The sequence below is a fragment of the Pleurodeles waltl genome, chromosome 5 (genome assembly GCF_031143425.1).
Source record: "Pleurodeles waltl isolate 20211129_DDA chromosome 5, aPleWal1.hap1.20221129, whole genome shotgun sequence".
NCBI lineage: Eukaryota > Metazoa > Chordata > Amphibia > Caudata > Salamandridae > Pleurodeles > Pleurodeles waltl.
In genome coordinates this window covers 267,184,844-267,210,980 of record NC_090444.1, presented here as the reverse complement: position 1 = coordinate 267,210,980, position 26,137 = coordinate 267,184,844, and the positions used below count along the sequence as shown (strand labels likewise).

Sequence of the window (26,137 nt, the reverse complement as noted above, 5' to 3'; positions counted from 1 at the left end):
GTATTGAAACCCAGATGCCGACTTGGCTCCGGCAACCACAACAGAGCAGCAGCTATGCAACCTGCAGCATCGGCTGAAGCAAATGCCTCTAAATCTAAAAATACGAATGATGCTAATTATATTACAAATTAAATATGACGGATGTGCCCAAATAAAGTGAGATGCCCTAAGTACAAGAAATTTGCCCTGGTGTGGGTCCCAAGCTTACACTGACAGTGGATTGAAGTTGCCCTTCCACAACGAGTCCCTATATAGTGGTACTTCTATAGCGTGAACCTAGCCAAAAGACAGTGGAGCACTGTACAGGATCAAGAACATTGCTCTTGAATCGCTTCTGTTCACATCAGGCAGAGACCTGTCCTGGCGCTTTGTTCTAGACTCTTCTACTGGAGCAGCAATAAAACTGAATTGCGTATAGTTGATCTCAGTCTGATCTAACAAAGAGGGCAAAAAACAATGGAAAGGAATGCATAATTTCCAGTGGCTGTGATTCATTCAAGCGCTTCACCCATCACTTTTTTGCTTTCCAAGTACAGTGAGGTGCTCTAGCAAAATCTAGTCTCTGACTGCAGCATCCCACGGTAGAGGTTGGAAGCCTTGAAGATCTAAGGGACTCTTCCAGCTTACTGACAGTTTCCCTGGGAGTGCAGTTTGTAGGCAATCCACAGATGGATAGTCTAGCTTGCCACGTAAACACATTGCCATATTATGTTAATTTATATAGTGCACTAATCACCCTAGAGGGTATCCAGGCCCTTGGGCAAGGTGTATGGTCCAAGGGTGCTTATCTGAAGTTCCAGGTCTTCAGCTTCTTGTGGAACTCGAGAAGTGAGGAGGCTCTGATGTGTTGAGGGCGGTTGTTTGATGCCTTGGGTGCGATGTCAGAGAATGAGCAACCTTCAGTTTTACTTTTACAAATGTGGGGAGTGTGTTTGAGAGTGAGGCAAGAGCATAGGTGTCTGGTGAGTTGGGGAGAGTGTATGCAGCTGTTAAGGTATTGTGGTCCTGTTTTCTGTAGGTCTTTGTATGTGTGTGAGAAGTTTGAATTGGCTGTGCTTGTGGGTGGGGAGCCAGTGAAGCTTCCTTAATTGCAGTGTGATGTTGGTGCAGCCATGACAGGTCAAGTATGAGTCTTGCGGCTGCATTCTGGATGGTCTGGAGTCTGTGTAGGAGTTGTTTGAATATTCTGGCATAGAGAATGTTGCCGTAGTCCAGCCTGCTGGTGATAAATGCTTGCAAACAGTCCATCTGGTGTTCTGAGGCAACCATTTGAAGATCTTTAAAGGATGTGGAAGCAGGAGGTGCACACTGTGTTGACTTGAGCCATCATGCTGAGTTTGCCATTTAGGATGATCCCTAGATTTCTTCTGTGGTCTATGGGTATGGGTGTTGGAACTAGCTCTGATGGCCACCAGGTGGAATCTCATAGAGAGGGCATGTTGCCGAAGACCAGTACTTCCATCTTCTCAGAGCTGAGCTTCCGGCAGTTGATTTGCATCCAGTCTGCTACCATGGCCATGCAGTCGGTGACGTTGGTTCAAGTGGTGTTTGTTTTGTCCGTCACGGAGAGGATGAGTTGGGTGTCATCGGCATATGAGATGACAGTAATGACTTGTGATTGGATGATGTTGGCAAGAGGTGTCATGTATCTGTTGAAAAGAGTGGGGCTGAGGGACGATCCCTGTGGAAGACCGCTCATCATTGTCTTGGTCTCTGATGTGAAGGGTGGCAGTCTGACCCTCTGGGTCCCTCCTGTAAGGAAGGAACAGATCCATTTGAGACCATATCCTTGTATGTCAATCTTGTGGGATCTTCTGGTGAGGGTGTTGTGGGGTACAGTGTGGAAGGCCGATGTTAGGTCGAGCAGGATGAGGGCTGCGGTTTCTCCTTGGTCCAGGATGTTTCCAATGTCGTCAGAGGCCACCATGAGAGCTGTTTTGGTGCTTTGGTTCTTTCTAAATCCTAAAGCAATATGTACCTTTCTGTCACAGCCGTATGTGGCAGATGCAAAAGAAGATGTATATCATGGACCATACTCATGCAGAAATATTACATTTGCTCGCATACGGTTACTTCCACATTTGAAGACATTTATGATTTCCTTTCCCTGCAGTTGACAAAAGATTCCAGAAATGCTCCTGAAAGCTGCAACTTACGCAACTTCCCTGTGACACTCATGTTTAAAGATTTACACTTCAGAACTAGGGAAGCTTAACGTTCCTAATGTTCAGATTTAACATACCGGACATTGGTACTGAGTAACTTTATTTTTTGGTTCTCCAATGTGATTGTTTTTTCCTTTGGAGTCTTACCTTCCCCATGCATATCCACTACTTTTGTGGGTGTTCCTTTTTTTCTTTCCTACCATGATTACTGATTTTATCCTAGCCTTGGCAAAAGTAAAATATGTGACAATTTTCCATATGGAAAACTACCTCCTACTTGTATGTGTGTGTTCTCAAAAGTACCAGTGTGTGGGTGTTCACCACCTTTTGCATGTGGCTGTGCTGACAGGACCACAGCCTGTCCATGCAAGCCTTACTCATACTCAAAATTGCACCGCTGGAACCGAGTTGAAAGAGATGTCCGGGCTATCGAATGTACAGTGGTTAAGATTGAGCGCAATATAAATGACAAATAACACTAAAATAACGATACCCGCAGGGCAGCCCCTCCACGTGGGCGGAAGAGCGTCACCCCGCCAACAAAATGCCCCCCATAACAGAGAAATAAAATGGTAATAAACTTTGTTTATTAACATTTTATTGTTCAACGCCCGGTCCTGAACCGAGTGTCAGGATGGGGCATGACAATTGCTTCCGAGTAGCAGCAGGGAGCAATGCACATGTTTAAAGTGCGCATGTCCCTTTAGCCGGCCATCTTGCGACGGACAGCTACACATGCGCACTTTAAACATCTCTAACCCAGCTGTCCTAAGATGCGACTCGAGGAGAGATCATCTACAGGTAGGTGCCTTTTTTTTTTACTTTTTTTTTTTATGTATGCCCCTCGCTCCTTCCCCTCCCATTGTAAATATGAGCTGTGAGTCAATGGATACCAGTTCATTTTTATGTGTGAGTGATCTATTCAGGGCTGCAGATTAACATTTTGTGAATCAAGGTTTCGAATTTGCAGTCGTTAATTATGCTATTTGCTGCCACGCCCCCCCCCCCCCCCCCCCCCCCCCCCCCCCCCCCAGAGCGTTACTTGGGGGCATTTAGCGTTGTGGCAGCACGGGCCTGCTTAGAACAACACACACGGTTAAGGCCGCTAAAAGATAACTCTGAACATCCATTTCATCAGTCTTGTAGTACTTGAATTTCTTAAAACAATCATTGTGCCGTCACAAAAGATAATTATATTATTGCTTGATTTCAAACCAACTTCAATTCCCTCTTTGTAAACACAATGTTCTGGCTGTACTTGGCTGACGCTTTTATTTCGAGACCTATGGGAAGGCGCACAGCTAGCAGGTACCGCATTCTCTCGAGCCTTCCGTGCGAGTTAATAGAAAATGTGACTTTTGATTTTACAGCGTGTGAAGTCTTTCTGCAGCGTGCAGCTAAGACCGAATGCGCAGCCTGTGCAGCCGGGGGCCTCCCAGACTAGTCCCCGCTGCTCTCCGAGAATGAGGCTTGATTTCTTTCACTTCTCGTCACGCGGGTAGTCTCCGCACAATAGCAGCAGGTCTCGCGGTGTCGGCGTGCCAAGGAAAGGTTTTGTTCTTGGCCGCCGGGATGAATTTTGAGGCAGGGAGCTGAAGGGCCCAGGCACTCAGCGGATCAGTGGCGGCCTTTGGCTTGGCTACGGTACAAGAAGTAAGGAGGGCAGAACAGAGAGAGGGCCGCTTACACGTTTAAAGAGAGATTGTTAAATACATAGTCTACACTTAGCCTGCATATGCAGAGAGGGCACACGCAGGCAGCAAATTGAGGGCATATTCTAACTTTGATGTTTGATCACAGTGCCAGACTCCGATCATTATCCCTCTTTCTTCCTTATTGTACATTGTACACTTGCGCTTGGCATGAATATTATAGAATTGGATTTATATTTTCAACACATTATATTTTCGTCTGAAATGGCAGTTGAATTGCATTATGCACTTTTTGTGTGGAAAAAGGTTATTACGAAAGAGAGAACAGGAGTGCAGGTAAAAGCTTGCCACTGTGAGCTTGTGCTTTATTCGCCGTTTTTCATTTCCTTTAGAAATGTATTTCTTTGTAAATTAGAAACGAAAACTCGTTGTGCTCTCTCTTATTTATTTTCGCTCACTGCGTCAAATAGAGGTTTTGGGGAAGTTTATTCAGGGGTTTAAAAGCATATGTATCATGCTAAGCGTGTTAATGATTTAATTTTCTTAGCTACCTGCGTGGGCCTGCGCATTTGAATCAGAAAGCCTGTGTGGTTCCGGCAGCAGCTCCTTGGGGTTCAAGCTTTCGTCTCCAGTACAACAACCTGTGCGATTTGTATATTCCTTGGCGGCCAATGAGCTCTTTGTGGAGGCTTATCAAGACGTGCAGAACACCAGCCATCTGTGCACCGTACGTCTGGAAGCAGAGAGCAAGGTACCGTAGATGTATTCCGAAAATCTGCATTATGCCGTGGAAACCAGTTGATTGCTCTGCTCCCTGCTGAAATTACGATTTACAGGCAGATTTTTAGTACGTTTGTATGGAGACGGTTAAACAAGAGTAAAACCGAGTTTATGCACATTGTTCACAGATCGTCCATCGAAGCACGAGCAGGTCTTAAAATGGTCACTGAAAAATACAATCGGTCCTTATTTTTTGGAATGGCCCTATATTGTGTGATATTTTGGATACGTAATTAGAAAACCCATGTAGGCGCCAATATACATACAGTCAGGCAATACACAGAAGCGCATTCCCAACACATATACATACACATGCAGTGAGGCAACATTCATGTGGGCCTATACAGAGCAGAAATAGGTAGATGTTGGTAGGATGCCTGGATGGTTTGATAACTGTTTGGTCATATACAAGGATGGATAAGTGATTGCATGCTAATGGTCGCATTTGATTAGTGGGGGTCTTTATAGATAGACTGGCGTGGTTGCACATCTGGATGGGTGCAAGACTGGGTATATGCAGGAATGCTTGGTTGTGGGTTTGTAGATGGATGCTTCAGTGTGGGTGAATGATGGGCGCATGGGGGTGAATAGTTGGATGAATGCATGTGCAAAGATGTGCAGGAAGCTGTGGATTAATATTTGGCAAAAGAAAGATAAATAGATAATTGCATGGGTACATACGTTTAAGTATACAGGCGGATGGATAGATAGATACACAGTCTTGGTAGAAGCATGCATGCCTGTGGTTGTACTGAATAAGTACATTATTTCCAATCACAGTATTCTGCTAGAGAATAGTAAGTATTTTATGAACACTGTTACTGCTTCAGCTATGATAAAAATGACTGTGTAACACCACAAGTTGTGCCTGGACAGAATATCAAGTCCTTTCTGCCTTTGGGCTGACTGCCCGGATTGCCAGCCTTGCTCGGCTACCCACACTTCTTTCACTGTGCTCATGCGGGAGACCAGAACATGAGCTTTAAAAATGATGCAGTTAGCTAACAAGGCTCCACCTTATAACTTTACAAAAGAGGATTGTTGTGAGTTTATTTTCTTCATGTATCTAGTGATCTTTGCCAAATAAAATGCACCCACACAAGGCGTTCTGGAGAACATGGGCTCACTCTCCTACAGAAGGTCATACCCCACTTAGTCACAGCTAGGGCCTTATGAGCTGGTAAATCTGCCTCAATCCCACAAACGTTATGTTAGGCAAAATATGTTGGAAGAACAATGAGAACCTTTGAGGAACAACTATGAAACAAGATGGAAGAAGCTTTCAGAATTCAAACGGCCAACCACACTTTCAAGAAAGAGCTATGGGTAATGATAGTGCTCTTTAAAAAGCCTTCAATTAGGAAAAGTGTTTGCAAACTTCACTCTTAGTATCCCTCTTTATATCCAGAAAAGCCATAGACCATGGAACGAGTATAGCCCAGACAAACAGGTCCAAGCCATCAGTGCCTAGACCTATACATCGTCAGAAATAATCACCACTTATTAATGCTAATCCCATGTACCTTGATCAGCAGTGCTGTGCCAGATCTCGAACTTTCACGTGCAATAGCGAGGGTAAGGCTGCAAGATTACACAAGAGAATTTAGGATGCATGTAGAATTTGATGTGCACCTCTGGATTTTTGTAAATGCCCCAAAAGTCTGAAGTACACTGCAAATTGTCAAAGATGGAATAATTGACTAAAGATGGTCATTGAGAGAGAAGAGTCCCAATTTATATACATTGATTCTAAGAGAATTAAAAAATAGAATGAAGATTAACATTTTCTCATATCATATAAGGGCCCAATTTCACTAACATTATTTTTGGAATTTGGAAATTTACGAATTATATATAGATTAACAAAACTCTCCATTTTAATATCAGCTAACAAAACTAAAGCACAATGTTTTGTTTACTATAATAAAATGGCAGCCATCTTTTCTGTACTTTCTACCATTCTCCTATGATCTGCTCTATTGCAGTGGCGGCTGGTGAGATTTGAAAGTGGTGGGGCGTAAAAGTTCATCATTATTGGTCTGTTGTGAGCGAGCCCGACTGTCACAAGGGGGAATCGGGGGAGGTGGGTTCTCCCCCACTGAAAATGTAGAAAAAAGAGTGGGCAAATGGTGCATTTTTAAGTAAATCTGAGAACTTAAGAAGGTTAAAAAGACAATTGTGAAAGTGTAGTTCTGTCATCAACAGAAAGAGTTCATATGATAATGATGTAAGTAGCTGCTTATTCGCTATAACCAAACCACAGAACTTCATAACAGACTTTCAGATAACAATGCTGAGTGCCACACAGATTTCCTTATTTATTGTTATATATTTTCTTTACAGTGAAATCTACTGACGAAATACAAGTTACTGTGAATTGTCAGACTGGACACAATGAGACAAGAAGGAATAAACATTGATAGTCAGTAGGGCACCCTACAAGGCCCTGCACGTCTCATTGGGGGGAATGAAGAAATGTGATCACATCACCCCTATCCTGATGCTGGAACTCCATTAGCTCCTCTTGCTTGTCCACCACATCACCAAAAACAGCTGCACCACTTAACAAACATTGGAAAGGATGCAGCTGTTGTTCATGAAGTAGTGGTGGTTGCTCAGCAAAGGCATCATGACCTGCTGCAGTTGACAGGCAGAACAAAGTTATCAAAAATTAAGCTGTACTTTGGATACAATAACAATTGAAATGAAGGCTGTATGATCCCACACAACTTAATGAGAGTGGTGCAGCTAAAACATAAAATGTAAATGTTAGATAGATTGAAGTCAGGCATAGACCAGAGATTATAGCTTCCAATATTCTAATATTGATTATACAGTTTCATGCCTCAAATTGATACTGATGTGACCTCACCCACCATATAGACCACTGCACACAGATAGCACTTATCTACCATGCACAATTAATATAGCATTAGTTTCCTTACCTTAAACAGTACGTTGTGTAGCAGCAAAGGTGGGTGGTTTCTGTACCCCCTTGTTCTTTGCCCACAAATTAGGTAAAAATTGTCAGGGATTTACCAGATGCTGTAAAGAAAAATATTACATAATTAACACATATATTATACGCCAAAGCCAAGCACTGCCTGAGAAAATCATGTTAGGTGAAAAGGGGTTCCTTGTGCACCACCTCCGGCGGAAGATCCTTCTCCCATCTCACCACCAAAACCTGGAATGCCCTCCCCACCTACCTACGCAAGACCCAGGAACTCCTATCCTTCAGAAAGCACCTCAAAACATGGCTCTTCCAGCAGTAGCACCCACCCTCCCCCTCCCCCCACCCCCCAGCGCCTTGAGACCCTATCGGGTGAGTAGCACACTTAACAAATTATTGATTGATTGTGTTCTAGTGCTCACCTCAGTGGCAGTACTCAACAATGCTGAAGCCCAGTGTCTCTACCCCCAACTGTTTGTGTAGACGTCCAATGTCAGGGTTTACCCAGACATTGTCCTCCTACCTGAGAGACAGGAGAGTTGTCCCCTCAGCTCCAGATGGGCCAGTCTCAGTTCACAGAGTTTATGGGCCAGTTTTATGGCTGTGTGGGGGCTAGTGTTGTAAACATCTTCAAAGACCAAACTGCAGAAGCAAAGAGCACCGTGCAGGCTGTGAATGCTGTGAGCTCCTCGCATGCAGAGTGGATGGATGAACCAATCACACTTTATTTCATCTCACCAGAAGGAGGTTGAATTACAAAAATACAGTACTCTCAATCAAACGCACAGTGTGAAAAAAGTGGAGCCAGCAGTACAATGAGAGAAAGGATCAATGAGAACCCCACTTTCATATCCTACACAACAAACTATGAAAATCTGGGGAGTGACACATCTCAATTGGGATTCACTGCTGAGCTGTTCTTGGAGAAAGCATATTTTGAAAACAATGTAAATGGTTGTTTTTAAAACAGCAAGGTGTGCATCATTCTTCTATCACATGGATCGCTACGTGTGCTGCGACTAGCAGAGTACATCGCCACCACTTACAAATGGTTTAAAATACAAATTAAATGCCTCTTTCGAGATTACTAATGACAATCACAAAAGTGTGTTGCATGGCCACTTGTACCCACCCCATCGCTGCCACGCTGAAATCACACACCAGTTCCTCCAGCTGCGCTTCTGTGTAATTGCTCAGCTCAAAATAATTTATCTCCAGGCCCCTCAGTGCTATGTAGGACACATCTCCTTCCTGTATCTTCACTACAAATAAGTATTTATAAGGTCTGCTATATAGATTTCTTAGAGCACTCTGGACCTTCGAGATGCCCTTTTCATAGTGAAACCTGAAAGATTTAATTGGCTCCCTAGGATGCAAGTCAGAGTTGTGTTCTGCCAAAAACTACAGCCAATGGATGTAAAGAACTACCAACCATGGTCTTATCCTCATCACCCACCCTCAACATACACACAGCCCTGAACGTGTCACTTTCATGGGGCCAGGCCTCATAGTGCTTCAAAACTGTAAAATTATTTATTGATGCCTTTTTCAGGTGTCTTCTTAAAATGTTTAAACTATGAACCCTAGGCACAGTTTGAGGTCCCCAGTTTGGCCTTTGAAGTCAGCCACCCGAGGTCCAGGGTCCATGAACACAGGTAAGGAGTCGTTCTTGGATCTCCTGTGAGGGTTTGCAGACTTTATGAAAAATAGGGTCTTGCCATAGTCAGCACTTTTTGGTTAGTATTTCTTCACTATTTTGTACATTTTACAAAGGTTATTACTGCCTAGGTAAATAATTCACCTCATTAATACCAACTGCTAAATACAGAAATAAGCAACTGAAAGATGACGTTAACATTTACAAAGGGCCCTCAACAGCGCGAAGAACATGTTGGCACTTTTTTTATTAACTTCTGATCTGTCTGAGCTATTAATATTTTTTTTGTTAAAATCTGCAGCAGATGATGGATTAGCAAATGCAGTACCACCATATGACTCACAGGTTTTTCCTAACCTGCATGAATGAGGACATCACAAGCATAAAATCAGGGAACAACATCCCCGGTCAGCACTGAGACCCAGCGCGTGTGAGTGGAGAAAGAGGAAAACATACAGTAAGCAAAGAAAGTACTGTAATGACAAGCCTCATCCCACAGATAATCAAATGTGAAACCTCGCCAGCCACCACCCCACACAACATCACATGTTCATTAATAATGAAGGAGACATAGGCCGTATATGCATTGTTATTTCAAGCGAAGTTGCTGAAGGAGTGGGTCACAACCACACACCAACATCGCTCGAAATAACAATGCACATTTTAAGCCTATGTCTCATCATAGTACATGAGACTACACAGGCTTGAAATATGCATTGTAATTTCAAACCAAGTTGCTGAAGGACAAACAACACTCTTTTTTTCCGATCTGGCTATGGCCTGGAAACATAATGAATAATTATGTTTCCAGGCCACAGACGGATTGGAAAAGAAGTGTGTCCCGTTTGTTTGTTTGTCACAACATGTTATACCTGACAGCCATAGGGTGGTCACCCCTAACCTTTTACCTCCCTCCACTTTGTGGAAACTGTTTTTTGCTGGTTTTAGGACTCTGCACTTTATCACTGCTAACCACTGCTAAAGTGCATATGCTCTCTCCCTTAAAACATGGTGAGATTGGTTCATGCCCAATTGGCTTATTTAATCTGCTTGCAAGCCCCCAGTAAAGTGAACTACATGTGCCCAGGGCCTGTAGATTAAATGCTACTAGTGGGCCTGTAGCACTGATTGTGCCACCCACATAAGTAGCCCCGTAACCATGCCATTGCAAGGACTGTGTGTGCAGTTTCACTCGCACTTCGACTTGACATTTAAAAGTACTTGCCAAGACCTAAACTCCCCTTTTTGTACATATGTCCCCCATAAGGTAGGCCCTAGGTAACCCATAGGGCAGGGTGCTATGTAGGTAAAAGGCAGGACATGTGCCTATGTAGTTTATATGTCCTGGTAGTGTAAAACTCCTAAATCCATTTTACACAGCTGTGAGACCTGCACCTTTCATAGACTAACATTAGGGCTACCCTCATATACTGTTTGAGTGGTAGATTCTGATCTGAAAGGAGTAACAAGGTCATATTTAGTATGGGCAGAATGGTAATACTAAATCCTGCTGACTGGTGAAGTTGGATTTAATATTACTGTTTAAGAACTGGCACTTTTAGAAAGTGAGCGTTTCTCTGCACTTAAATCCTTCTGTGCCTTACAATCCACGTCTGGCTGGGTTAGTTGACAGCTCCCTTGTGCATGCCATTCAGACAACCCCAAACACAGGATGCTCAGTCACACCTGCACACCTCTGCATACTGATTGGGTCTTCCTGGCTTGGGAGGGTGGAGGGCCTGACACTTACATGTCAAAGGACAGTGGCCTGCCCTCACACAGTGGACTGACAAGCCCCATACTGGGACCCTGGCAGACAGGATGTAACTGAAAGGGGACCTTGTGCACTTCTAAGCCACTCTTTGAAGTCTCCCCCACTTCGAAGGCACATTTGGGTATTTAAACAGGGCCTCTTACCCTACCAACTCAGACACTCCTGGACGAGATACCACTGGTGAAGAAACTCTGAACCAGAAGTTGCAATCTGCCAAGAGAAGCTGCCTGGCTGCCCAAAGGACTCACCTGACTGCTTGTCTGCAGATGACTGTTGCCCTGCTGCCCTCTGGCTCTGCTGAGATGTGCTCTAACAAGGGCTTGGATTGAGCGTGCCCCCTGTTTTCTGAAGTCTCAGGGCCAAAAATACTTCATCTCTGCAAAGAGCTCCTGGTGCAGTGAAATTTTGACACACAGCCTGCCAGAAACGAAGCACAGCCTGCAACGCAGTGAGAAAATCACTGCACGCCGAACCTGAACGACGCAGCCGAGGCTCCGCGAGTGGAAATCAACACAGCGCCAGCGTTGCGACCGGAACTTCGACGCACGGCCTACCGGATCGACGCATAGCCGAGCCGGAACGACGCAGCCTGACTTCCTGTGAGAAGAAACGACGCACCACCTGCGTGCCACAGGAAGTTCCCTGCATTGCTCACCGGATCGACGCAGCTCCTGTGAGTTCGTCCTGCACGCCCAGGATTTCTCTGCATCGTCCCCGGGGCTTCCATATACCAAGCAACCCGAAGACGATCCAAGTCCGTGCGCCAAAAATAGACGCAAGGCCCTGTCTGTGTGAAAAAATATTGACGCTTCATCCGTGTGTGTCCGGATAAACCGACGCCCTTCTCCCCGTTTTCAACGCATCTCCTCACCTGCGGTCCCTTGCGGATAATTTAGACGCAAACCAGGTACCTTGTGCTTGCAAGAGACACTTATTTCTTTTAAGAACTTAGGGCTCTCTTTAACATTCTCTAAAGTGATATTTCAATGTGTACTTGTCAAATCTTGATCGTTTTGACCTTTTTTTATCCAGATAAATATTCTATATTTTTCTAACCCTGTGTGGTGTGTTTATACTGTGTTATTGCATGATTTATTGCACAAATACTTTACACATTACCTCCTAAGTTAAGCCTGACTGCTCAGTGCCAAGCTACCAGAGGATAGGCACAGGATAATTTGGATTGTGTGTGACTTACCGTGACTAGAGTGAGGGTCCTTGCTTGGACAGGAGGTAACCTGACTGCCAACCAAAGACCCCATTCCTAACACAACACAACCAAGATCGCTCAAAATAACAATGCATATTTAAAGCCTATGTCTCTCTCATCATAGTGTATGAAACGAATACAGGCTTGAAATGCGCATTGTTATTTCAAGTGATGTTGGTTGTGTTGTGATGAACAAAACAAACACTACTATTTACTTTTCCGATCCGGCAAGTTGCAACGTCACACCAGAGCCTCCCATTCGCAACTTGGCACAGCGCCACCCTGGACCCAAAACTGCCAAAACCTTAGCAACACAACTTTATGCCACTACTTACTTTTGTTGCTTTTGAAAAGAATCTTTTCAAAGTCCACCACACTGAGGGGCTGAGACCAGGGAAATCTTCGGCTCGCTTCAGTCGCATGCTCGATGGTTACAATCAATTGTTTGCACGCACACCACCACCACAATGACAGAGCAGCCCCGCCCTGCCCCAGGCAGCAACAACACCAGAGATGCCCAATCACTGCATGGCTTCATGATAAGCCATACAGTGATTGGTCATGTAATGTTCCGTTGAGAGGCAGCAGAGCCTCCCACCCCATGTGCACAACCTGCACTAGAAGGCGCCTACACCAGGCTAGCAAACGCGTTAGCCAATCCTGACGTGGGTTCCATGCTGTTACACAGCATGAGATCTGCGCCAGCACTGGTGTGAGCGGCCTAATGCACTGCTCATAAGTAGACTGGGGGTTGCGGCTTTGAGCAACTCCCACTCACTAATGAGCAACTGAAGAGAAAGCCTTTAATGCGCAAGTCCGGCTGGCCGGAGAAAGGCAGCCATCCCACCAGACATGCGCACTACTAGGCTCTGACGTCTGGCTGCAAGCACTATTATATTTCATTATCAGACTGACGTGACTCATCTTGCGTAGTCAGTCAGTCAATTTAATTAGGCCCAACCCCCACCCCCTTCACAGCTGAACTGAACCGCCCACAGCAGTGACAGCACTTAAAGCTAACTGTAACTGCCGGGGTGGACACAAAAGAAAATAAATGTGTGTGTACTGTGAAATAACTGGGAGAAAAGAGAAGCGCCAAAGGGGCAAAAATTTCAGTGGGGCAATGCCCCGATGCCCTACGGCAGAAGCCGCCACTGCTCTTTTGTCCTCTCAGGTGAGAATGCTGTTTATCATTCTTTTTGTTCAGATTGTTCATCAAAGTCATAACTCAGCAAATGAACAACCACGTATGCGTGAGGAGTCAGAAAAACATTAGATTTGTGCATGCCAAGGAGTGGCTGACAGTAAGAGCAAAAGCACGTGGCACAAATGCAGGTGCAGCCTCCTCCCTATAGCATGTTTCCTTTTTCCATACTATGCCTCGCAGTCACAGCCACTTCCTCCTTCCTCGACATTTTTCTGCTGGCTGTACTATCCCCCGTCAGGAGCCAGCAAGAGGGGGCACGGGGCGAGGCTGAGCCTCTTAGCAGGAGCGAAACACGAGAAGTAAAGCTGCTCAGTAGCAGCTCTCTGCTTTTGCAACTAGACAAGCCTACAGTAAGAGGTGAGATAAGTTTGTTATACGAGAGGCAACATTAAAAAGTTATACTAGAGTGGTATATACTAGATACACATCAATGTAGAGGACTGTTTCAAGCAGGATTCATCTCTGCCCTCATATTATTTAGTAACTGTTTACCTTTGGGTATGTCACATTATGGTCATTTCGCACAATATCGATGCCCAGTAGTAATATTTTTAATGGCGTAGATCTCCACAAAATACATTTTGGACATATTAGAATGATAAAAAAATAAAGACCTTAGAAAGTATGGCATTCTAAAACATTTTTAAAAACATGTCTATTATTTCAAAAAATTTAGTTGTTATTTTTATTATTATCACCAAAAGACAGTGGTCTCACTTTAGTTCATATTTCCATTTACTCGTTTTCTAATAACTTTCTTATGTTCCATCAACATTATTCAAGCTTTGTCAGGATGCAACTAATGTAGTTCTAAAGCCAATCCCACACCCAACTCATGTTTTGCGAATGGCCCCTTTCTCTTGGCTCAAGTGGGAAGACTCGTATTTGAATAAAAGTTCTGGCTAGAATGACAAAAAGTAGTGAAAATAAAAAAGTAAGTAGACCCCCATCAAACGTGAAAATGAGATAAAAACAAGAAAAAATAAGAGATAATATCTGTTAAACTTATAGAAGGAACCATATCCATAAAGCAGGTTTGCATTTGGAAATACCAAATACTTAAGTCAAAACACAACACAATAAAAATCAATAGAGAATATTTTAATGAACAAAATGACACTAAAAACAACATAAATCTAATAAGGGGATATTCAATTTTAAAGTCTGAATTAAATTTTTGTGCAAAAAAGCACAAAACGCCCTATTGTCAACTGGTCCATGAGACCAGGACAAAGGTAAGATTTAAGGCCAATGATGAACTGTAGGTCAGAGACACGACCCCAGCATGACCTGTTCAAAGTATTACATTCTGACTTAATATTTTTCTGACAAGGTAGAGTCCTCAGCTGGGCAAGGATCCAATGACGAGATCATTGACAATGGTTTGATGAAGGATGAGGTCCCAGTGAAGCCGTTGACGAAGGTGGAAAAAGCTCCAGGCGGTGAAAGTCTGGTGTTTTCGCCCAGGAAGCCATCAACGTCAATCGGATGCTGCTCAGCATCAGGTCCAGTAATATTTCTACCTTCAGACATAGTCTTTTTTCTGGAAGTCAGATTCATTTGGTGAGAGAAGACTGGAGGATGTAGTCGGAGAGGGTTTAACGTTGTCAGATGCTACTCTGTATTGGACCATTTGAATCAGATTTGCAGCTGTAGAGTAGAATGTAGCTGGAGCTGCTGCAAAGTCAGGCTCACTGGTGATGCACCCTCGGCTGATCGACTTGCAGGTAGGTCCCGGTCTTCTATCTGTTCACCAGACAGAAATCTTCGAAAAAGTTTCTTTCTAAGTCCCAGCTTTTGAGGTTAGGCAGGACGAGTACACTCTGACATTGTTATTGTTAGTATTATTATTGTTAATATTATCATTGTTGTTACTGTTACTATTCTTATTATGATTGAAGGTAGGTCCTGGTCTTCTTTCGGTTCTCTAGGCAAAAATCTTTGAAAAAGTGTCTAAGTCCCAGCTTTCAGGGTTAGGCAGGAGGAGTGGAGCACATTCTGATACCTGTCTAAGGGCAGTGCAGCAACACCTTCACAGAATTCATCACCTCACTCACAATTGAATCCGACCACTACATCTTCCTGGGAGACATCAACTTCCATCTGGCTGACTCCACTCCACTAACACCAACTCCACCGACCTCCTGGAAAGATTAGACAACATCGACCTCAAGCATCTGGTCACAGACCCCACCCACAGAGCAGGACACACACTGGACCCCATTTTCACGTTCAGCAACTGAATCGGATACAGCCACACCTCGGAACTCACTTTGTCGGACCACTTCATCGTACACTTCACCCTGGCCGGACTTCCCCCGCGCCACCCTCAGCTGCACACACCCCTATTGGCAGTTGGAACAAGGTCACTCAGCCTCATTGGACTGACGCCCACAGCCCCACACCGCCCAACGTCACTACCGACCTGGATCAGGCAGTACAGAACTTCAGCGACTGGATCACCATCACCGCCGACCGAGTTGCTCCAACCAAAATCATAATGGAAAATCAGTGTAATCATATTTAACACCTTCGCTGCCAGACCTTTTCCCCCCTCAGGTGCCAAGCCTTTTTTTGGCTATTTGGGGTAGTTCGCGCTTAGGCCCTCATAACATTTGTCCACATAAGCTATCCATGCCATATTTGTGTCCTTTTTTTCCAACATCCCAGGGATTAGCCAAAATACAGCTAAAATTTTGTTTTGTTTCGTTTTGAGAAAGCTTGTGTTTTTTTCCCCTGAAAATGGCATCAACAAAGGGTTTTCGGTGCTAAAATCACCAGCTTTCAGGAACAGGCAATCTTGAATCAGAAAAACACATTTTTCATCACAATTTGGGCGTTTTACAGGGACATACCCCATTTTTACTACTTTTTGTGCTTTCAGCCTCCTTCCACTTAGTGACAGACATGGGTGTGAAACCAATGCTGGATTCTGGACAGCCAAACATTCCTGAAAAGTAGACAAAATTCTGAATTCAGCAAAGGGTCATTTGTGTAGATCCTTCAGTGCTTTCCTACAAAAAGTAACAGCTAAAATAAAATAAATATATAAATTGAGGTGGAAAAAAGAGCCATTTCTGCCCACGTTTTCTTCTATAACTTTTTCCAGCTATAGCAGATATTTTAACACACTATATTGTTACATCTGCTGGACTCTTCTGGTTGCTAGGATAAATAGGGCTTGTAGGTTCATCAAGAACCCTTGGTACCCAGGACCAATAAAGGAGCTGAACCTTGAAAATGGGTTTTCATTGTATACCTGGTATACATCAATTCATTTGGTGAAATATAAAGAGTGAAAAATAGGTATCAAGGAAACCTTTGTATTTCCAAAATGGGCACAAGATAGGGTGTTGAGAAGCAGTGGTTATTTGCACATCTCTGAATTCCTGGGTTCCCATACTAGCATGTGAATTACAGGGCATTTCTCAAATAGATGTCTTTTTTACGCATTGTCTCACATTTGGAAGGAAAAAATGTAGAGAAAGACAATGGACAATAACACTTGTTAAAGTATTCTGTGTTCCCCCAAGTCTCCCCCTACAAATGGTACCTCACTTGTGTGGGTAGGCCTAGTGCATGCGACAGGAAATGCAACATGGGCACATCACATTTTAACATTGAAATCTGATGTGTTTTTTGGAAATTGCCTAGCTGTGGATTTTGGCCAGTTAATCAGCTGGCACCTAGGGAAACCTACCAAACCTGCGTATTTTTGAAAACTAGACAGCTAGGGAAATCCAGGATGGGGTGACTTGTGGGGCTCTCACCAGGTTCTGTTACCCAGAATCTTGTTCAAACCTCAAAATGTGGCAAAAACATTTTTTCCTCACATTTTGGTGATAGAAAGTTCTAAAATCTGAGAGGAGCCACAAATTTCCTTTCACCCAGCATTTCCCCAAGTCTTCTGATAAAAATGGTACCTCACTTGTGTGGGTAGGCCTACTGCCCGCGACAGGTAATGCCCCAAAACACAACATGGACACATCACATTTTCCCAACAAAAAAAACAGGCCTGTTTTTTGCAAAATGCCTAGCTGTGGATTTTGGCCTCTAGTTCATCCGGCACATAGGAAAACCTAGCAAACCTGGACATTTCTGAAAACTAGACACCTAGGAGAATCCAGGATGGGGTGACTTGTGGGGCTCTCACCAGGTTCTGTTACCCAGAATCCTTTGCAAGCCTCAAAATGTGGCAAAAAATACACTTTTTCCTCACATTTCGGTGTTGCAAAGTTCTCGAATCTGTGGGGAGCCACAAACATCCTTCTACCGACCGTTCCCCCAGGCCTCCCAATAAAAATGGTACCTCACCTGTGTGGGTAGGCAGGCCTAGTTCCCGTGACAGGAAATGTCCTAAAACAGTGGTTCCCAACCTTTTGACTTCTGTGGACCCCCACTTTATCATTACTGGAACCCCGTGACCCCCATTGAATCCAGGGACCCCCTCCACTGACTACTGGGACCTAATCTGTTAATATTATTTAATTTTCTAAGCAGTTGCGGACCCCCTGAGGAGGCTTTGCAGACCCCCGGGGGTCCCCGGACCACAGGTTGGGAACCACGGCCCTAAAACACTATGTGGACACATCAAAAACATAAAATACAAAACTACCAGTTTTTGCGGTGGGGTGGCAACTGCGTTTTTGGTCCTGGACTCAGCAGCCATGTAGGGAAACCTACCAAACCTAGACATTTCTGAAAACCAGACACCTGAGGGAGTCCAGGGAGGTGTGACTTGCATGGATTCCCCAGTGTTTTCTTACCCAGAATCCTCAGCAAACCTCAAATTTAGCTAAAAAAACCATACATCACATTTTTCACACATTTCTGTGTGGGACCACTGCACCAGCACCCATTTTCTACCACCCAACGTTCCCCTCAGTCTCCTAATCAAAATGATACCTCACTTATGTAGGTAGGCCAAGTGCCATGACAAGGAAGAGCTGAAAACATGTTAAAATTGAGGGGGAACCAAAGCGGGTCCAAAAGGGCAGTTTGGAAAAAAATGTTTTTAGGCTGACAAGTGAGGCAGAATTTTTATCGGTGTAGATGCGACAATGCTGGGTGGTAGGAATTTTGTGGATTCCTGCAGATTCCGGAAGGTTCCATCACAAAAATGTGGGACAAATGTGTGATTTCAAGCAAAGTTGGAGGTTTGCAGGGCATTGAGGGTAAGAAAATGGTGTGGGGTGCATGTGAAGCACACCACCCTGGACTCACCCAGATGTTTCGTTTTCAGATGTGTCTAAGTCTTATAGATTTTTCTACATGGCAGTGCCCCAAAGTCCAAAAAGTGTAGCCTTCACCATTTCAAGTGGGACGATTTTGAGATTTAGACAAACTCTCAGGCCCAAATGTAAAACCAAAATCCAAAATAATCAAATGTCCTCTTACTTGCCGTTGGGACAAGATCTTTTAGTGTGCAGGGGGAGAGCTGAAAGACTGTTACCCCCTTCAATTGGGATGTGGGCATAACCATGCCCAAACTGGTTGGTAGCCACCACCCCACTATTTTTTTTATTTTTTATTTCCTGGCATCTAGTAGGCTTTCTGACGCCCTTTGGAGTGGATCAGGGGTAATTGCCCCATCTGCCCACCTGTGGGCAGAACATCTTTGTACCCATGTATTTGTGTGGGGGTATGGCCATATCCCCACCCTCTTTTTTTTAAAAGAAAATGTTCCCTGGTGTCTGGAGAGCTTTCTAAAAAATAGGCCGATCTGCCCCTAAGGTGGGCAGAAATGGCCTAAAATAAAATTGCCCCCCATGGGAGCGACCCTTGCCTTGGGGGTCGCTCCACATCTGTTAAAAAAATAAAATAAAAAAGAAAGTTTTAAAAATCCCTGGTGCCTAGTGATTTCTGGCAGATCGGCCTAATTAAAATAGACCAATCTGCCCCCAGGGGGGCAGAAATGGCCTAAAATAAATTTGTCCCCCAAGGGGAGCGGCACTTGTCTAAGGGATTTCTCCCCTTGCGTGAAACTTACGTAAAAAAAAATCCCTGGTGTCCAGTGGTTTCAGTCAGAACTTGGACCCACCCCCAATGCCGAAAGATCACACCCAAAATCTTGGCATCATCCTCAGCAGCGAACTCTCCATGAAATGTCAGGCCAACACCGTCTCCTCAGCCTGCTTCCACAGGTTCTGCAAAGTTTTCAAGTGGCTCCCCCTCTGCACCAGGAAGACAGTGGCGCAGGCCCTCATCACCAGCTGACTGGACTACGGCACGCACCCTGCATAAGGCACCACCACCGAACTTATGCAAAGACTCCAGGCAATATAGAATGCAGCTGACAGATTGGTCCTCAACATACCCAAGAGAACCCACATCATCCAGCTCTTGAAGGACCTCCACTGGCTTCCGATCCAGAAGAGATGCCATTTCAAACTCCTGACCCATTCCTACAAAGCCCTCCATGACCAAAGTCCCGCCTACTTGAACCACCACCTGCACTTCCACCGATCTCCCAGGAACCTTCCCTCCGCACAGCATGCCCTTGCACAGATACCTTGCCTTCGCTGATGCTGTTCGAGAGGTCGCTCCTTCTCCCACCTCACCGCAAAGCCTGGAACTCCCTCCTCCTTCACACCCTTGCTGTTCGACTTCAGGAAAGGGCTCAAGACCTGGCTCTTCGACTGATAGCTGCAGCAAGAGCCTGGATACCCTCTTGGGTGTCAAGCTGCGTTTTTACAAGTACAACCTGATTGAACAGGGGCCCCGGTACCCTTAGAAGGTCTCACTCAAGGAGAAGCCACCAGCAGGGTCCAGAGCAGGTCTGTTTGGAACTTGTCAGGTGGGATCTTCAGGAAAGTGGGCTTCATGCAGCTTTTTTGTCCCTGTAGCTTAAAAGCCAAAAGGACCCTTGGAGCCCACTTCTCACTCCTGGCTACATGAGGTAGGAGGTCCGGCCCATTGCAATCTCTGTCCATGTCAGAACAGTAGGTGAAATCCTTCTGTCTTCCACACGCCTAGAGGTGTTCTACAGGGGGCACTGGGGTAGCCACATGTATGCTCAATGCTAGCCGGTGGGTGGGAGAAAACTCCTGATCACTAAGCAGTGGAGTAAAAGTTCCCAGGGGTGACCTTATCAACTTTTGCAGCACATCTTGTGTGTTTTATTGTCCACTACACCACAGTGTCCCCCTCTACTGAAAACCATTATGGAAGAACCTTCTTACCCTGGGCAGAGCTCCATGTGCCCACCCAGAGGTGTGGCTTTGATGATGGACAAATCCTCCCTTGTAGTTGCTTGAAACCAGTTCAGAAGTGGCTCCACACTCTGGGGGTCATTCTGACTTCGGTGGTCCTTTAACAGGACCGCCAAAGCCACTGCAGGCAAAAGACTGCCAGTACTGGAGGTGCCGGCCCAACGGAACACTCACCGCAACATTTACCGGCCGTAATGTTGTGGTGCGTCGCACATTTCACTAACCGTAATTCGGGCAGTGAAATGCGTGATGGGGCTGTGCATGGTGGCCCGCCCCGATGCCCCCATTCCGCCTGCCTTTCCATGGCGGTATTAACTGCCATAGAAAGGCTGTTGTATGGGGACTCATGATCCCAGGGCAGCACTGCCCTGACTGATTACAGCTGCTGGGACCGCCGGGCTGCTGGCTGGCTGCAGCCTGACAGTGTTGGCGGTTGGACCGTGGCAGCTCCGCCACGGTCATAATGGGGCAGTCTGACTGCCACCAATGACCCCCTGAGTTTGGAAACAGTCTGTCTATGAGGACAAAAGGTAGACATGCTTAGGTGTGAGCTACATTTACCATTGACAAACTTTGCTTCATTTGAAGCCTAGGAAGAGGCTGGGCGCAGACCCCAGCCCATCCTGCTGAGGTAAAAAATCTCCCAACACCCAAGCCCTATGTCCATTATCTGGGAGCAGTACATGTCTCACTACAGTAGAGCCATTAACAGTGTGGTGACACTGAAAAGTGGCAGAAAGGCACATTTGGCTCAGGCAGGAAAATAAGAACTTTCTAAAAGAGCCATTTTAAAAATAGTAATATAAATCTGACTGGAACAATAAGTTGGATTTTAAATTACTATTAAATTGAGTCCTTGAATCATTTGTGTAGCTATTATAATGTAACCCAGTGATTTCCTAGGGGAGAGATAGCCTTACCACTGTGGATAATGACTTTGGAGGTTTTTCACCGCCAGAGCATGTAAAACGTAAGTACGCATGCTCTATATTTTAAATACCATGTGGTCAATTAGGGATGACTTATACAAGCCTCGAACAATCTGCTCATCCACTCGCTATGACAAGTCAGTTTTTATCAGGATGAGCTATTTTTAGGGCCTACTGTCCCTTTTTGGTGAGAGAGCTTGAGTTGGCAAAGAACATTCAGAAAGTGATTGAAACATTTTATCTTGTCACGTTTGCTGTGCTTTCAAAGACAAAAGTCAAATGTCAGCTTGTGTCTTCTTACAAACTGCTGGTTATTTTATCCTGGAGATTGGTGTTTTCTTTCCTTTCTCTGACTGCAAAGTTAGAGGATTTTTAAAAGTGAGCTGACAATCGTGCTGGGTTACATGGAGTGTGAAATGAAAGGCTGTAGGATGTCAGTTTTTTTCTAACTCACATCATTTAAATAGCTGGTAAATGAAGTGTGCACATATTATGTGCAAATTCTAAACATTTGTTGAAACTCGATTTCCACACATTATCATTTGTATGCTATATAGTTGTATCAGTAAATCTGCATGTCAGTAGAAACATTTATGACCATTTGAATGGAAAAAGTGCTGTCTGTAAATATCAGTGGGCTACCTCATCAAGCTTTAGCAAACGTTTATTAAAAGTGAGAGTTTTTTAATATGAACTGAGGAACATTTCTGCTCCCGTCCTGATGACAATGCTAATAGTGAACAAAGAAGCAAGTCAGGGATCCTGTGTACCCTATATGTGAGCTAGATTCTTACTATATATGGAGCAAATGTTTCTTCTATTAAATCAAACAAAATGATATTTTGTACAGCAGACATGCTGAACTCACATATTTGAAGGTACTCCCTTATGCGATAATGAAGAAAAGGATAGCTCTGTGAAATTAAGTATTTGCCAAGGATCACACAATTTGTGACCAGTTTATGGGTCAAGCACATTACAGTTAGTCGAGTAGATTATTTAAGTAACTAAACCTACAGGTCTTGTAACATTTTAATGATTTTTTGAGACCTATTATAAGTATTAAAAAGAAAGGATTTGGCCTGGCAAAATGTTTTTGGGCCCAGTCAAATTGTTTTAAATTGTTTTAAAACTGCCTACCCTCGCTGCCGTTGGAGGCGCATAGACATGCTTTGCATGGTCACTTTAGTGGTGATACAGTATGTGCTGAAGTCAACTAGTGACATTTATCTTACAGGCATTGTGTATACTTTTGTACCATATACTAGGAACTTATAGTTAAGTTAAATATGCCAATCAGGAGCGTAGCCAATTTCGACACATTTTAGGGGTCAGAGCACATGCACTGGGGCCTGGTTAGCAAGCTGTGCCGCTGTGCACAAAGTAAAAAAAAATAGCATCAGTCCAGAAAAAATAGGGGTGACCTTACAAAAAGAGGCATTTAGATACAGGGAGTGCAGAATTATTAGGCAAATGAGTATTTTGACCACATCATCCTCTTTATGCATGTTGTCTTACTCCAAGCTGTATAGGCTCGAAAGCCTACTACCAATTAAGCATATTAGGTGATGTGCATCTCTGTAATGAGAAGGGGTGTGGTCTAATGACATCAACACCCTATATCAGGTGTGCATAATTATTAGGCAACTTCCTTTCCTTTGGCAAAATGGGTCAAAAGAAGGACTTGACAGGCTCCGAAAAGTCAGAAATAGTGAGATATCTTGCAGAGGGATGCAGCACTCTTAAAATTGCAAAGCTTCTGAAGCGTGATCATCGAACAATCAAGCGTTTCATTCAAAATAGTCAACAGGGTCGCAAGAAGCGTGTGGAAAAACCAAGGCGCAAAATAACTGCCCATGAACTGAGAAAAGTCAAGCGTGCAGCTGCCACGATGCCACTTGCCACCAGTTTGGCCATATTTCAGAGCTGCAACATCACTGGAGTGCCCAAAAGCACAAGGTGTGCAATACTCAGAGACATGGCCAAGGTAAGAAAGGCTGAAAGACGACCACCACTGAACAAGACACATAAGCTGAAACGTCAAGACTGGGCCAATAAATATCTCAAGACTGATTTTTCTAAGGTTTTATGGACTGATGAAATGAGAGTGAGTCTTGATGGGCCAGATGGATGGGCCCGTGGCTGGATTGGTAAAGGGCAGAGAGCTCCAGTCCGACTCAGACGCCAGCAAGGTGGAGGTGGAGTACTGGTTTGGGCTGGTATCATCAAAGATGAGCTTGTGGGGCCTTTTCGGGTTGAGGATGGAGTCAAGCTCAACTCCCAGTCCTACTGCCAGTTCCTGGAAGACACCTTCTTCAAGCAGTGGTACAGGAAGAAGTCTGCATCCTTCAAGAAAAACATGATTTTCATGCAGGACAATGCTCCATCACACGCGTCCAAGTACTCCACAGCGTGGCTGGCAAGAAAGGGTATAAAAGAAGGAAATCTAATGACATGGCCTCCTTGTTCACCTGATCTGAACCCCATTGAGAACCTGTGGTCCATCATCAAATGTGAGATTTACAAGGAGGGAAAACAGTACACCTCTCTGAACAGTGTATGGGAGGCTGTGGTTGCTGCTGCACGCAATGTTGATGGTGAACAGATCAAAACACTGACAGAATCCATGGATGGCAGGCTTTTGAGTGTCCTTGCAAAGAAAGGTGGCTACATTGGTCACTGATTTGTTTTTGTTTTGTTTTTGAATGTCAGAAATGTATATTTGTGAATGTTGAGATGTTATATTGGTTTCACTGGTAATAATAAATAATTGAAATGGGTATATATTTTTTTTTTGTTAAGTTGCCTAATAATTATGCACAGTAATAGTCACCTGCACACACAGATATCCCCCTAACATAGCTAAAACTAAAAACAAACTAAAAACTACTTCCAAAAATATTCAGCTTTGATATTAATGAGTTTTTTGTGTTCATTGAGAACATGGTTGTTGTTCAATAATAAAATTAATCCTCAAAAATACAACTTGCCTAATAATTCTGCACTCCCTGTACAACCAGTAGTTGAATGATGTGCTTTGTTGTAGTCATCGAAGTTTAAGAAAATAACAATTAGAATTCAAATGGGTTTATTACATCATTAGTAGCGCACCAGATACGCGTCAACAATTCCTGTTTCACTCCTTAAGATCAACTGTGCCAAGCATAAAATAGGAAAGAACAGTTACAAGATACTCTACCCAAGTTTCCCTGGAGCGACTCTTTAATAGAAGTCCTGTTTGTTCCATACCACAGATAGGTGCTTCACTGTTCTAGTTACATGATCAGAAAAGGAACTTTAAGATTTAAAAAAATCATTTATTTAATTTTCCAGTGATAAATACCTATGGTGAACACTTTTTACATGTTAAAAATTATTGTCATCATCAATTATAATAGTGTTTTTTTTCCCTAAGAATTCACTATAATTGCAACCCTCAAAAAAGAGTAAAATAGTGCAATGTCAAAACATTCTCTCAAGCTTTCAATTTGGATACATCTGTTTTGATTGCTAAAAAATATACCATAGATGCATTGCAGATTTTCTTAATATATTATATTATCTGACTCTGACTGATAATATTTGGATCAATTTTTAGAACAGAGCCTCATCAACCTCTGCTTTTAATTCACAGTCTTTTATAAGGGCCAGATGTACTAAACCATTTTGGAGTGACAAACCCTGCGATTGCAAATTCATAGTGTTTGCCACCACAAAATGGTGTTGGGCCATGTACTATGTACATGGGCCATTTTCTGAACTGGAAAAGTCCTTCCAGCTCACAAAAGGAGTTTTGAGAATCTTTATGAATCGCAATGAGGAGGGCACATGAAAGGCATCCCTTCCTAAATGCAAATCATAGTGATATTTACATTTTTTGCAACCGAAGACCATTGAAATGTTACAAACACTTCATGGGGATGAAAACTGATTTGTAAAGGGGAACAGCTTTCCTTTTTGAATTATGTCAGACAGCCACTGAGGAAAGACAATCTTGGTTCCTGGAAACTCTGGTATGATTCGTTTTAATAGACACAGGCTACTTTTAAAAAACGTTTCCCCTTTGGGAAAGCAAATCAGTGGATGGTGGGCTGCTGTTTCTTGCAGGGCACCATTCCTGCATTCACAGCTGTTCGCATGTGGTCACAAATTCTGTTCTTCCTAATTAATACTCATTTGACGTGTTCTTTTGCAACTCCCTGTGAATGTGACGCAACCTATTAGTACATTTGCTGGATCACAAATTACATATCTATTCATAAACCGGTTGGTTTGCAAATTGCACATCTTAATTTATGAATGGGCCTTAGTTCATCGGGGCCATAGTTTACTAAAGTACTTGTCTCCCCAGATTAGACATAGCCCCCCTACAACAGCCTCCCAACTCACCCAGATCTTTGAGGCAAATTACCTTTGAGGTAGCTAGGAAGAAATACAGAGACTGAGAGATATGCAGCGTAAGAAATGAGTCAGATTAGCAAAAGTGTGCGGATCACGGAACCGTGGCGTTAAACATGTGATGTTAAGCTGGCCAATGAACACAAAGACTGATCACAAAAGTGTGCGCACTAAAATAGCCATTTACTGAAACGCAAGGTA

At 43.9% G+C, this 26,137-nt stretch overlaps 1 protein-coding gene across 3 annotated transcripts in view; it reads left to right on the top strand.

Moving 5' to 3' along the window:
• PREPL (prolyl endopeptidase like) overlaps nucleotides 1–26,137 on the top strand; it is a 419,271-nt gene that overhangs the window by 232,660 nt on the left and 160,474 nt on the right. For all 3 annotated transcript variants that reach the window (XM_069234002.1, XM_069234004.1, XM_069234003.1), the window contains one exon: nucleotides 4,365–4,568. In XM_069234002.1, the coding sequence (XP_069090103.1) occupies nucleotides 4,365–4,568 (204 nt within the window). The remainder of the gene's footprint in view (nucleotides 1–4,364; nucleotides 4,569–26,137) is intronic.